The 14,296-nt window shown below is 31.4% G+C and overlaps 1 protein-coding gene across 1 annotated transcript; it reads left to right on the top strand.

Annotated features, from left to right (window-relative positions):
* Positions 1–1,111: 1,111 nt before the first annotated feature.
* Positions 1,112–13,561, top strand: LOC143056537 (uncharacterized). Its single transcript, XM_076229622.1, has 9 exons — positions 1,112–1,174; positions 2,749–2,963; positions 4,342–5,386; positions 6,007–6,299; positions 7,191–7,328; positions 8,729–8,827; positions 9,066–9,157; positions 10,542–10,689; positions 11,629–13,561. Exons 2-9 carry the CDS (start codon positions 2,798–2,800, stop codon positions 11,652–11,654), a joined length of 2,007 nt encoding a protein of 668 aa, XP_076085737.1. The 5' UTR covers positions 1,112–1,174; positions 2,749–2,797; the 3' UTR covers positions 11,655–13,561.
* The last annotated feature ends 735 nt before the right edge of the window (positions 13,562–14,296 follow it).

The raw sequence follows: 14,296 nt of genomic DNA, 5'->3' as shown, positions 1-14,296 counted from the left end.
TTTATAGTCTCTTTGACATATTCCCCCTCTTCATTCTCAATTTTATTGTGAAAGTGGAGATGTTATATGGCGTATACAAAATAGAAAAAAAAAAAAAAAAAAAAATTGGAAGAAGAATCAGAATCACCTTTTAAGGAATTTAAAATAAATGTCACAACAAAACTGTTGACGTAAACTCGAGATATATGACGAAATGCTTCCGTTATTCTTATTGAACTTCATCTTTGTGGATAAACAAAAGTTAAAACTGTGAAAACAGTAGCCTTTGTCGATTAGTTTGTACACGTTACAATTTAAAGTAAACATATCGAGTAGACGTATTTAAATGAAAACAACTGAACAGATGCTTATATCACAGGTTAAATATTAGGACATACACGTAATCATTTATTAAATATTAAGGTATATTCTAGTCCAACTGAATTCGACCCTGTCAAAATATTCCAGCATCATAGATTATTTTTCATGTTTACGATGTCCGATTAGTCAGCGCTTAAGATAACTTTTGAATCTACTAAAATAGAGCTTTCTATTATTAAGTAGGTAAAACTTTATAAAACAGTCTTTCATTGGACACACAGGTTTGGACCACTTTGGCGTGAGGTTCTGAAATTTCTCATTAAAACCCTTGGATTGATTCACATTGAAAGTTGTATAAAACACCAAATATACTTTAAAATGTACCAGGTATTTACCAAAAAGAAAAAGGAAAATTGATAGTTCTAAACGTATCCACTCCTTTTGTGATGTTTTTTAAGACAATTAGACGATTTGTTTTTATTCATAAGCCGTTATGTCGTTTTTGTGGATTTTGTTTTAAATTTTATCTTTCTAATGTTAATTTTTTTGTACTTGCAGATATGGTTGAGGCGTTATTGTCATTGCTAATTGAAATGTGACAGAAATTACGTTTTGATCGAATGGCGAACAGTCCGTATTGATAATTGCTTCAGAAAGGCTCTAAAAGTTATGTTGGCACGTATTAACATCTTTAAGTTTTTATTTGTAAATTTCAGACCAATGAACTGAGTTATTGATATAAAGAGGAAACATTAAGAAATTACATCAATGGAAATTTTAACACATTTTACAAACATTTATGGTAACCATGGTTAATTTAAAACGTAAAGATACATAACCTTTACTGTTGATGTCTATGGCAAACTGACGTAAGGTAGGTATTTTGATTTTCTTTTCAAGCCGTTTTGAATTTGATATTTTTAAATTAAAATATATAAGATTCATATAAATTTAACAAAAAAATAAAATAAATAAAAATGCACCAACTGATTGATATGTTTATACACATTCTGAGACAGAATGTATCACCTTAAATTTTAACTCCATTGATTGAAAGTAATACATGTTTCCAGTTGAGGTCAGGACACTTAAAAAAAAAGACAAAAAGAACTTTTCAAATTAAATATACACACAATATATGTAGACTGTTTTAAAAAGATCTGTTTTGTCGACGCATTCCTTCTATATTTCCAATCCCGTACAATCAATGGAAATATCGAATTTTAGCAAAAATTCAATACGTCTGCTATATGTTATGTCATGAACAGAAGCATAATACGTCAATATTCCATCAAAATGGTAATTTACAACCGAGTCATTGTGTTATTGTGTAATATTTGTCAAATAGTTTCGATCTACATTTAAGCTAGAAATAGGGTCAATTACAGGACCTTGTGGGTCCTTCTGTCCTGTTCAATGTACGGTATTGTTTTGTACGTTTCACTGTAGAGCCATTTGTCAAAATATATGATTGTGTTATATTTTTAAAAGTTACTTATTAATTTATTCAATTCTTACATACAAGTACTAACAAAAGTGTTTTCTTAAATCTTGTTTGACTGTTTTATTTTCAAAAGCGTGTAAAACGTAGATTCACATTCACTCAAATAATGAATTGACGCACGAATTCTCTAATGTACAACTAGTTCGCCTTGTTTCTAAGGAACAGTAATACAAATTCATCGTCAAATTTCTGTAAGTAATGAACAGTGAAGCATACTAAAGATTGTTTTACTTTCTGAAAACATTTAACTTCTCTGTTTATTATTCCAAAAATTATCATCTAAACATTGTGGCAATTTTATTAGCTGTTATGTCAAATTAGTCGACCTACAGTAGTCAGTAGAATTCGTTGTGAATTTGTTAGTTAGAATTAAAACTTTAGAATTTATACAAACGTCTTTGGATTACATAAAGGAATATGACAAATCAATAGCACAGATTGGTCTACTTTCTGCATTGAATGTCATGTACTTTCCACTTGTTTCCACTTATTAAGAATATTGCTTCATGAGAGGTTCATTCTAGTTGATATAGAGAGAACTACAGAAGGCCTGGCAAATGCATGGACCAAGTAACTTCATCATACAAAGTACTTTGTTATTATTATTACATTTGAATAACACAAAGTATTTTTGAGTTATTAAGTATTGCTGACAGGGATTTTTATTTGCTCCCTTACTTTTTCTGTCCCCCTTTTTTGCCTTACATTTTAGCAAGACAGAAAAAGACAGTATGGCCAGTAATTTCGAATTGCTTCACACACAAAAAAAAAAAAAAAAAAGAAATGCATTGCTGTAGCTCGTATGCAAAATACATTGAAATATATCATGTGAATAAACACATCTGATTTTAATGGTGTTTTTTTAATTCTATATGTGCTTAACTTTAAGAATTGTCAATCAATTCAGTTATAGATTAATGCTCTTAAATTGAAACCATGTTTAGCAAGAGAAGACAATTAGGAGTAATAGTTGAATAAAAACCAGCCGACAAAATGCCTGGAAAGAAAATAAAACCTTCTGACCGGGTGTCAAATATTGCAAAGAGGTCATCAAGTTCCAGTTCTATGTTGTCCCTTACACCATCACAGCTCAATACAGCTATCATGGAAATGTTAAGCATGAGACAAGCAGCTACAAGATGTGACGCAGTTTGTAGAGGTAATAATTATTCAATTATAATCGTTATCAACATAATGCAAATGATGTGTTAGTCTACTCTATATCGTAAAGGCAAGATAACATATTTTCTTGCTGTTTTTCTAACTACCTTGTGTGTAGCGATTTACAAGCTAGCGACTGGCATAGATCATATGTGATCGCATTGCAAGCAAATTTCAAAGCAGTGTCGACACCGTTACTCTACTATATTCTTCACTTAACTTCACTTTTTTTGGTTGGGCTAAAATTTATAAGCTTCTGAACCAAATAAATCATATTGAATATCCAAAGAGGGCAATACAAAAAAAAACCGACACCAGACAAGAGTATGAACCAACAACAGAGTTAAACCACCATCAACTGAATTCATTAGCTTTGGTCAATACAACCTCCAGTGTGAACTAGGGGCGATACCATATGCATTGGTAGTGAAGGCAAATCTTAAATATTACAAATTCACAAGACGTTAAAATAGAGGCAAATATTATCAAATTCATAATGATACAAACTTAAAAATCAATGGGAACTGCTGTTAAACAAAACAAAAATCCAATCCTAGTCATCCGAAACAGAATATCGCTACAACTATTGCTTAAGTCACTCTGGTCATAGCTTAATCTTTCATGATATACGACCATCAGTCAAGTTTCTTAGAGAAGCAACTTAAAACTCATAATTTAAGTAAAAATATAAGGCCGTAGACTCGAACATTCCTACTAGATCTTAAAGTAAGGGGAACTTTTTAAGGACCCTAACCATTATAACTATTAGATTTCGAAACAACATGATTATTGAACTTTTAAACTCAAAAACAACTATTATATTTATATAACCGATGTATAGTCTATCGTCAAATGCTTTCATTAAAAACTAGTTGTTCAAACACACCTACTCTGTTGTTATGACTCATACAATGATATTTTTCTTTTTTTTAAACTGTTAATTTTGAATGATATGTTTAAGCCTAAACCGTCCTCATGTTAGACCTCGAGAAAATCATCAGCTCATGATAAATACACCATTAGTAGCATAATTTTCAGAAATTCCTCGTTGATATATAAAGAATTAATCAAAAAAGAGGGGTGAAAGATACCAGAGGGACATTTAAACTCATAGATCGAAAATGAACTGACAACGCCATTGTTAGGGTCCTAACTACCCCATTAATAGCTCAACCTAGATAAATTTTGCAACTTTAATCATAAAAATCCTAATGTTTCATCAGATGTTTTTCAATTCATGGCTCATAAATATCCAGGCTTGAGTGCTCCTGATACAAATTCCTTTAAAAACACAACAAATTTATTTTTGATATATTCATCAAGTTGTGAGTACATATAGTTGACAAGCAAGTTATTTTAAATGCTTTATTATATAGGTAATCCTATCACAGATGCTGGAAAACGCAAACAAATGATCAAAATGTTGTCAGTTGTTATGATTCCAGTATTGGTAATTACTGGCATGACAGCAAACACGTTTGCCATCGCCATTGACAACTATATCAGTTCTGCAAATATTCGAGAACTCCTCTTCTTCAGTATAGAATTAGGAGCATTGCTGCGTACCATTCAATTTGAACGAGACATGAGTGCCCTTTATGTCAGTAATATTAAGCCTGAGACAAAAGATTTTCTATTGCAAAGATACCCGGATACTGATCTTGCAATACAAAACTTATCAAAATGGCCAAGAGGAGACGATATTGTCATGGAAATGGAAACAAGGGAACGTTTTCTCTCCTATTTGAATAAACACCGATATCAGCTAGACGTTTATAATCAGTCCGTGGAAACCGAATTAGATTTTTATTCCAACAGCATAATGGTTTTATTGAAATGGTTATACGATGCAATTAGTGAATCAAGTACAGGTTCAGTTTGGAAAGACGTGGTAGCATATCAAGAAATCATTGTATCCAGCGAACTGTTTGGTAGGGAAAGAGCGTTAGGTGTGTCATTTTACGCTACTGGAGGTTTTGAAACAAGAGAAAAGTATCTTTTGTTCATGGAAAATCAGGATCGAGCAAACGTCACTTTCGAATCTGCAAGATTTTACTCTAAAATAGCATTTGACATTTATAACATAGAACTTGCTAAAAACACCGAAGTTATTGTTCCGATAGAAGATTATAGAAATAGAATTAAGTCAAATAATTACACAAGTACACAAGCTTCTATCCATGAAGCTGAAAGATGGTTTGATAACATGACAATATATCAGGGAGTCTTGACGCGAACTCAGAATGCGCTCGCACTGACCATTGACGAAAGTCTCGCCAAAGCATCTGAAGAAGAACTTCAAAGTGTAATAACTATATGTATAGTGTTTGGTGTCATTCTTATTGTATGCCCTTTGATTGTATTTGCTGTGTACTCATTAACATCTGAAATCCAAAAGTATTCCATATCAATCGCAAACAGGTAGGACTAACTTTTTTATACTTTATATTTTGATATGAACAACTAATAAGTGGAAAACTTAAATATGATGTCAACTAATGACGCGCATTGATCAAACATTTATTAGTTTCTTGATTATGACATAATGTGGAAACACTTCAAAAGGTTTTCTTTTGTTTAAATTCATTCGATCTCTATTTTTCTTCCCTTTTTTGTTAATTAGTAGATAGTTCATTGAACTCAGAACCAGTTCAAAATTGTTTATTCACGATGTAACCAGAAACAACATATGTCTAATGTTGCATGTTTCTAAACAGCTGTGTTCATATGTCAATAAGACCCTCTCCCACAGTGTTAATTGACGCCATCTGTAATGATGTTATTTTCATACCAATTATAAATACATTTAATTTTGTAATTTAAAAAAGTTTTGACAATTCTTTTTCTTTATTTCTCACTATCTACCCTAAACCAAATGGTAAATATGATAAAAAAGAAATGATTTGTTTTTTTACAATTATTACATAAAAAAAAAATAAAAAAAAAATAAATACATTGTACAATTTAAAGAAACAGTGTTGTGCCAACTAATTTCCCATTAATAAATATTTATAGTAAAAGTTCCACTTATCTTACTTTAGAACAAAAGCCTTAAACAAAGAGAAGAAAAGAACTGACATTTTGTTGTACCAAATGTTGCCAATGAGTGTCGCAGAAAGTCTGAAAAGAAGTGAAGAATTAGATGCTGAGCAGTATGGCGATTCCACAATTTTCTTTAGTGATATTGTGGGTTTCACGAGTATATCTGCACAGAGTTCCCCTCTTCAAGTTGTTGAGATGTTGAATGGACTGTATATAAGCTTTGATGCCAGAATTGAAGTTTACGATGTATATAAAGTTGAAACCATTGGTGATGCCTACATGGTCGTATCAGGTGAGAACTACATTTTAGGAATATAAAGATGAATAAAAAAATATAACGGCAAAAACGTTCTTAAGACATCATTCCAAGTACCATCAACTTGTGAGACTAATAAGCAACTCATTTCCGTGAGTGATCTATTTACACGACTTTTGCAAGTAAACAATAATGTTGAAAATATCCCAACGGTGAATCTCTTAAAAGAACTCAAACTTTAGACAATCGTTAATCTATGGCCGCACACTTCGAGTTTAAGTTATAAATGCGAGATAGTATCAGCAGAGATGGTTTAAAATGTCATAAGTTCAATTTAAAAATAAAAATGCAATATAAAACTTTATTCCGGCATCTAAAACACTTTTGAAAAAGCTTAGATATGCATATGAACAATGCCGATATAACTGCAAAACCTTAGGTAAAAAAAATGAAAACAACACATTTAATAATTTCAATGCGTCAGAAGCGCTTTTCTTGATTTATCTTCATTAGGAACGCTCAAAGCCAAACATTTGAAATCCCAGGAAGTATAAGTACCGAAATCGTTGAAGCGCTATATGACAAAAATACCTAAAATTGATAGCCAAATTCATCTAAAGTCAACTTTGCCTAAGAGAGTTGAAACCTTAGTTTCTTAATAATTTCAAAATTTATAAACGGACAATTTTAGAAAAGTTTGTTAAATCATGTCTGAGCTGATGATACCCTCGGAGACTGATAGTACACAACTATTTTTTTTGTCAATGCGTCAATGATGCCGTTACAATCGCATCAATTAAAAAAAAAACCATTACTTGTAATTGTCTTTATGGAAGCTTGCATTCGATAATTTTATACTTTGGTTATTTAAATGAAGAAATGGTCTATGATTTATTACATAACGTTTTCGATTAACTTGATTAAAAGGTGTTCCTCGGAGGAATGGAAGGAGACATGCATCAGAAATAGCAACAATGGCTCTTGATCTTCTGGATAATATCAAGAAGCTGGAAATACCACACCTACCAGGAAGTAAATTCAAGCTCCGCATCGGATTACACTCAGGTATGCATATTATATAACACTCACACATGATATTGCTTTCTAGGAACTTTAACTTATTCATGGACATTACCTTAGAAACTCATCATTAGTTGGTATTGGTAATAATTTAACTACATATGTTTAGCTTCTATAAGGTATTTGATGTAAAGTTTCTATGTGCAGATTATCACAGACATACTGAATTTAATAGTCAGCTAATATGTCGAAGGATAATACTTCAGTCAAAGGAAATGGTGTGACGCCCCTAAGTATGTTTGACCCCGCATATTGTGTATGCGCCTATCCCAAACGCGGAGCCTGTAATACAGTGGTTATCGTTTGTAACTTTGTATTATAATTGTTTTTCGTTCATTATTTTGTGCACAAATAATAGTACTCATGACACAACATAAAAAACTAAAGACTAAGCAACACAAACCCCACCAAAATACTGGGGGTGGTCTCAGGTGCTCCGGAAGGGTAAGCAGGTCCTGCTCCAAATGTGACACCCGTCGTGTTGCTCATGTTATTACAAACCCAGTAAATAGTTTAATTTGGTAGGTCAAATTCATGAAAAGGAAAGGGGATTGTAGTTATGACTTAAGGAACATATCCGAAATCATCTGTGAAACGGTTATTCCGTAACGATCAACCAATTCGTGATGGCGTTTGTAAAATTTACGAAGGGGTAATTTCAACTTCACCATTTGGAACTCTTGGTTTAATAGCTTCCTTGTGAGCAGCAATCCTCTATCAAGGAAATCATGATAGGAAATACAAGCACGGGAATATCGTATCAATTGGAAGATGTATATTCCGTATGCAGGCACTGCTGGGATGTCGCCACTCAGAAATGGAAAGTTCACAATTGGGAAACTGAAATAATCTCTTTTCTCGTAAAGTTTTGTTTTCAACCGACCCTCATTGTCAATTTCTAGATGTAAGTCAAGATATTAGGTCGACTTTATTTAAAGAGCAAAAATAAAAAAAAAAGCAAATTCAGTATACTTAATGATTATAATATTCACGGTTTCAAATTGCAAATTAATGTCTCTTAAAAAAAAAGAAAAGCGATTACTTAGATATTATATATTAGTATATATCATATATTTGAAGCGAAGGATCATATATCAGTTTCTTAACTACATAAGATGTCGTCACCTTCATTTAGTTACCCCACTTAGTTGAATGAACACTTTATGACATGCTTTTTTAATGTCAATAATGAATAGAAGTCAGTGAAAATTATTGAATTATTAAACTATTACACAGAAAAAAATCAATAAAAATGCTTTGATACTTACATATCCATTAAATGTATAGGATAGATATTTCTTTTAGATCTAGGTTATATTATGTGTTAGATTAATATGCTTACTTACAACTTGTACAATTTTGTATTAGTGTGTTTTTCAATTCAGGGCCAGTGCTTGCCGGAGTTGTAGGAACGAAAATGCCCCGGTATTGTTTATTTGGAGAAACTGTTAGCATTGCGTCCAAAATGGAATCCCAGGGTAGAGGTATGTGTACATACAATTTTTTAAAATGATAATAAAATTATTATGGCCATCTATTTTCCTGTATCAGTAACTACTAGTAAAACAATCTTTGAACCATTTTATCATTTTCTAGTTTTTGGCAATTGAATCAATATCTATGTAAGAACAAACAAAAAAGAAAAAAATGTATGTAACAATTTGCTGTTCCATGCAAATTGTCCTTTTCATATCATATGAAATGTAAATATTTTTTTTGTAGGCAACAAGATACAAATCAGCCTTACTACTAGAGATTTGTTAAATGCTTTTGGTGGATTTGTTATGGAAGAAAGACGTGATGATAAAATGAAAGTGTGTATCAAACATAATGATTTAATCAATTATTTAAAACATGTTTTGACCTTTTGTATGTTTGATGAAAGTAAGGGCGTTGCAAAAGGGGCATACATTGCAATATTTACATAATGGAATACCATTATTAGCTATATGATGGTCAAGATTGATAGATTTATCAATAAAACAATCATTTCTTTGGGATGCATTTCGAATGATCTAAACTATTTGCAAAAAGTAAAATCATAAAAATATTGAACTTAGAGGAAAATAAATTCGGAAAGTCCATAATCACATGGCAAAATCAAAAAACAAAACGCATAAAAAACGAATGGACAAGAACTGTCATATTCCTGACTTGGTACAGGCATTTTCAAATGTAGAAAATGGTGGATTAAACCTGGTTTTATAGCGCTCACCCTCTCACTGTGATGACAGTCTCATCAAATTCCGTTATATTTACATTGATGCGTTAACTAAACAGACACAAGAAATAAAATAGTCAAAACATGGGTACATCAGTCATCATTCATAACAATTTTAAAAGAACAATTTAACAGAACACAAAAACGTCTATCTACAAACACATTCATTGATTTGTGTGTCCGACGTCAGAAAATTTTATACAGAGACGGTCTATCATAAAATGGAAACAAAAAAGTAACACCACTGAATTTCGTGGTGTATTATGGTAAAAATATTACTTTAAAGGTGTATTATTGTCCTTCTTCACTGAAAACGCGTTGTCTCGCGAGACAAATGTTTTAGCAAACACATGCATGCAACAGAAAAAGTTGAATATTCATTAATTATTTAAAAGTGCAAAGGGCAAATAAATTATGTCTAGGCGTACGTTGTTCCACATTATTTACATTCCACAAACAGACACGACAAAATGATAGCAGCGTATGATAGATAAATGTATTCTTGCTCATCAGTTGAAACGAAGTTGGCAACACCCTGACAAAAGCAAAAAAGAATAGCGACCAGACACGACCAAAGTGTAGAACTGAGGATTCACTTATTGTTGTGGATAACAGTTTTGTTGGATTAAGGAATAATTTCATGTTCGTGGATATTTAGTTTTGTAGTTTTCCCGAAGTTTACATACATACCTATAGGAAATGTGTCATTCGTTGAACATTTGATTTCGTTGTTCACCTTAACCAACGAAATTCTTTCACGAGAGTTGGTATCCAACGAATAATAGTAAATCCACAGAATACGTAATAATACACATATAACTAAAGACATACTAAAGATTGTGTTTGTTTTGTTTTCAAAACATGACTTCAACAAACTAATAGTTAACCCTTGGTTAAATAAGTTCCATGTTCTACATTGATGTTTCATTATTCTTTATGATCGATAGCTATCATCAACTAATTATCTTACATTACAGCATGATCGAGACGTCTTGAATGCATTTCATGGTTATGTTCGCACATACTGGTTACTTCATCGTGATGGTTTCTTGTCTGATGACGATAATGATTCTTCCAGATCACCTTCACCAGAATGTCTTTTACAAAACACTGAAAAATCCGGAGGTAAGATCGTTTATCATTATGGATAAATAAAACTCTTTATAACTGAAGTTTAGATATTAAATAGTTATCCATTTGATATGGTGATTTCAGTAAATCCAAAAACACTTCATATATATAGAAGGCTGTAGTATTACTCAACTTTCCACTGAACATAGGAAATTTCAAAACGAGTAGTCCCTTATCAAATGACAAAATCAAAAGCTCAACCACATCTAACAAATGAACAACAACTGTCATATTCCTGATTTGGTACAGTTCCTTGTCTTAATATTCTTAATCAATGTGGAAGATGGAACTCAGAAATACTTTATTTACTTATTTCGGCTTGTGTACAATACTTGTTCCTACTGTGAGTGATTTTGGGCATTGTCGATTTAGAAACATCAATGTTAAAGCCAAATGAAGGTTAAAATTTACAAAATGTGGTCGACAAAACATTTCTAACCTAAAACTTAAAAAAGAGAGTTATGTATGTGACGCTTATTGTATTGAGCAATAAGTATCAATATTATTGACCATAATAATTATGAATATAATATTGAAAAAAAAAATCGCATTTGAATAAATAATAATGGTACCAAGCATACTTTGTTTTTCAAGAACTGTCGGGGAAAAGAAGTGTCTTAATTCAATATAATGGTATAATCGTAAATAAAGTAGTAATGCTTTAATAATAGGGTGTAAAAAATTACAAAAAAAGAGATGAATCTTATTATCTTCATCAAGCATGACATATTAACCTTGTACATTCTAAGACAAAATAAGGCAAGAGTTATCAACAGGAAATCTGATAGCATATCAGTGAGTGAAACACTGTAAAAATCATGGGAAAAACAAAACATGTCGAAAAGACAAAAAACTGTTACAGTTTACAAAATACTACACAAAAATCTTAATACTTAGTTGATAGCAGTTAACATCTTGATATTTCTATTTCAGGTTTGAAGTCGTATTTACCTCACTAATGGTGCTATCTTTTGAATTATCAACAATTCGAAGAAAACATCAAACTTGCTCAATTGTTTTACAATATTTTAGCAGATTTTATCAATTTCGCAAATGTGATAGCGATATTTGTTTATGTGTTATAAAATAATGTTCTGTTTTTCGATCTTTTTTATGATCTCCACGCGATTTACTAACTTTTTTCAAAAGGGAATTTGATACTCTTTTAATAATTTTTTTCTTGATATGAAACGTTTTTTATTAAGCAATAGAGGCAAATGTTCGTTTTTTTGCAGTCTGTTTATATGATAAGAAATACACAGTTTAAACACGTTTCTGACCATTTTTAGATTGTCTTTAACAAATTTAACGAATTTCATGATGTACGAAAAACAAAAGATACTTTTATTAAAAAAAAGCGAGTCAAACTCGGTTATTGAAAACAATCTTGTTTCAAACTTTAATAAGTGTTTTGTGGTTCTATCTGTTTACTTTTGTGTTCATATTAAATTTATATTAGTCAAATAGTGCGTCGGAAATATTTCCCGGTTTACTTAAGAGTGTGTTTTGGTGCTGCCACTAAATTGTCTCGTAAAAAAGGCTCCTCATCATTGCTAATTTTTGTTTTTAAAATAACATGATTTACGAGTTAACATACTTTAAAAGTCGAGTCACTCAGTTTTAAAAACGATCTTGTGTAATATTTTACGATGTGGAGTGTTGTTTATATAACTTTGATTTAGTGTATATATTTCTGAAATGGGATTTCAGGAATTTCTTCGATTTAATGTAAATCTTTCTTCTAGTGCTTACACATAAACAATCTCAGTAAACATAATATAGATACATTAATATATATATACTTAGTATATAAATAAGAAGATAGGGTATGATTACATTGGACACAACTATCCACCACAGTTCAAATAAAGTGGCGTTAAGCAATTATAGGGAACCGTACGACCTTTATCATTGAGAAATTATGGTTATGGTTGTTTTTATATAAATAGTATAAAGTATTTTGGTTATGTTGGAATCTTATTTATACTTAGCATCTGTTTATTCATCATGATTGAAAAACATTAGTTCATTGATGTTCATTTTGAATCAATTTCAATTGTTGTAAATAATTTGCATTTTATAGTGTCATTTAAAACATTATTCAAGAAACATTCTAGAATGTCTGTGGGTATGACTTTTTATTTTATAAAACAAGTAGAAGTTGAATTCTATGATTGGAATTTGAAATACGACTGAAATAGTATGAGAAGATAAAACATACTATGTTTAAACAATTAAAAGTAAAATTAAAAAAAATATTGAACTCCGTGGAAAATTATATTGGAAAGTCCCTAATCATGGTAAAAACACATCAAACGAATGGACAACAACTGTTATATTTCTGACTTGGTACAGGCATTTTCAAATGTAGAAAATGGTGGATTTAACCTGGTTTTATAGCGCTAAACATCTCACTTTTACAAAAGTCTCATCAAATTCTGTTATATTTACAACGATGGGTGAACAAAACAGACATTAAAAATTAAATAGTCAAAATATGGGTACAGCAGTCATCACTGTGTTACAATCTTAAAACAAACAATTTTACAAAATAGCACACAAGCATCTATCAAATTAAAAACTCATTCATTCCTTCGTAATTGTACGTAACAGCACAAAATTAACTAATGAATTTTCGATTGACTTCACAAACGATAAAAATTGTAGCCAAACGTAACATCAAGAAAGTTTTCTCTTCGATGTTATGGGATTCTGATTGTATCCTTATCTTGGTTGATAAAAGGATACAACCCAACCATATAGATGATAAACAGTAGTATACCGCTATTCGAAGACAGACATCTTCAGGTGAAAATATTGTCTTCAACAAAATATAGTTTCCAAAACAATTATCCGTATACTATATATATATATATATATATGCCTACAACAGAATAAAAGAATTTCAATGCAGAAAAATGAACGGAAATTTTACTTTTTATATAAGCTATTGTTTGATGAAAATATGCAAACACACACTTGAATCGGGAAAAAATTGCTAATGGCAGGGTATAAAAGAACGAAGAACGAAAAAGACAAACACCAGCTCAATATTAAAAACTTAAGACGTACCAACACAAACCCCAACAAAAACCGCTGGTGAATGAAGGTGTTCCAGCTGAGTAAGCCGAGTCTGCTGGACAAGTGACATCCTTTGTGATACCAAATAATGTAAGTTCAAAACCACTGTTAAGTCTAACTTGGTAAGACACAGTGGATACAAAGAGCTACGAAAATTGCTACAGAATATAGAGAAGATATTAGGCTAATGTGACAATAATTTCAATTTAGAAACCTATTGAGGGATATAATGATAATTTAATCAGATCAATCTCATTTATATATTTTGAAAATTCTAAAAAATGATCGAGATATTTGTATAGACATTTGTTATGGAATAACCGTTTCACAAATGATATCGGATATATGTTCCTTACGTCGTAACTACAATCCCCTTCCCTTTCATGAATGTGACCTCCCGAATTAGACTATTTACCGGATTTGTTATCACATAAGCAACACGACGGGTGCCGCATGTGGAGCAGGATCTGCTTACCCTTCCGGAGCACCTGAGATCACCCCTAGTTTTATGGTGGGGTTC

Source organism: Mytilus galloprovincialis, chromosome 13 (genome assembly GCF_965363235.1).
Source record: "Mytilus galloprovincialis chromosome 13, xbMytGall1.hap1.1, whole genome shotgun sequence".
Lineage (NCBI taxonomy): Eukaryota > Metazoa > Mollusca > Bivalvia > Mytilida > Mytilidae > Mytilus > Mytilus galloprovincialis.
Note: the sequence above shows the minus strand (reverse complement) of the source record. Positions and strands in the feature narration are given on the sequence as shown.

Excerpts from the sequence above, each read along its gene's own strand:
- LOC143056537 (XM_076229622.1), top strand. The coding sequence starts at position 2,798 with ATGCCTGGAAAGAAAATAAAACCTTCTGACCGGGTGTCAAATATTGCA. Across the intron at positions 7,329-8,728 it reads CCGCATCGGATTACACTCAG|GGCCAGTGCTTGCCGGAGTT; the intron begins GTATGCATATTA and ends TTTTCAATTCAG. Across the intron at positions 8,828-9,065 it reads AATGGAATCCCAGGGTAGAG|GCAACAAGATACAAATCAGC; the intron begins GTATGTGTACAT and ends TTTTTTTTGTAG.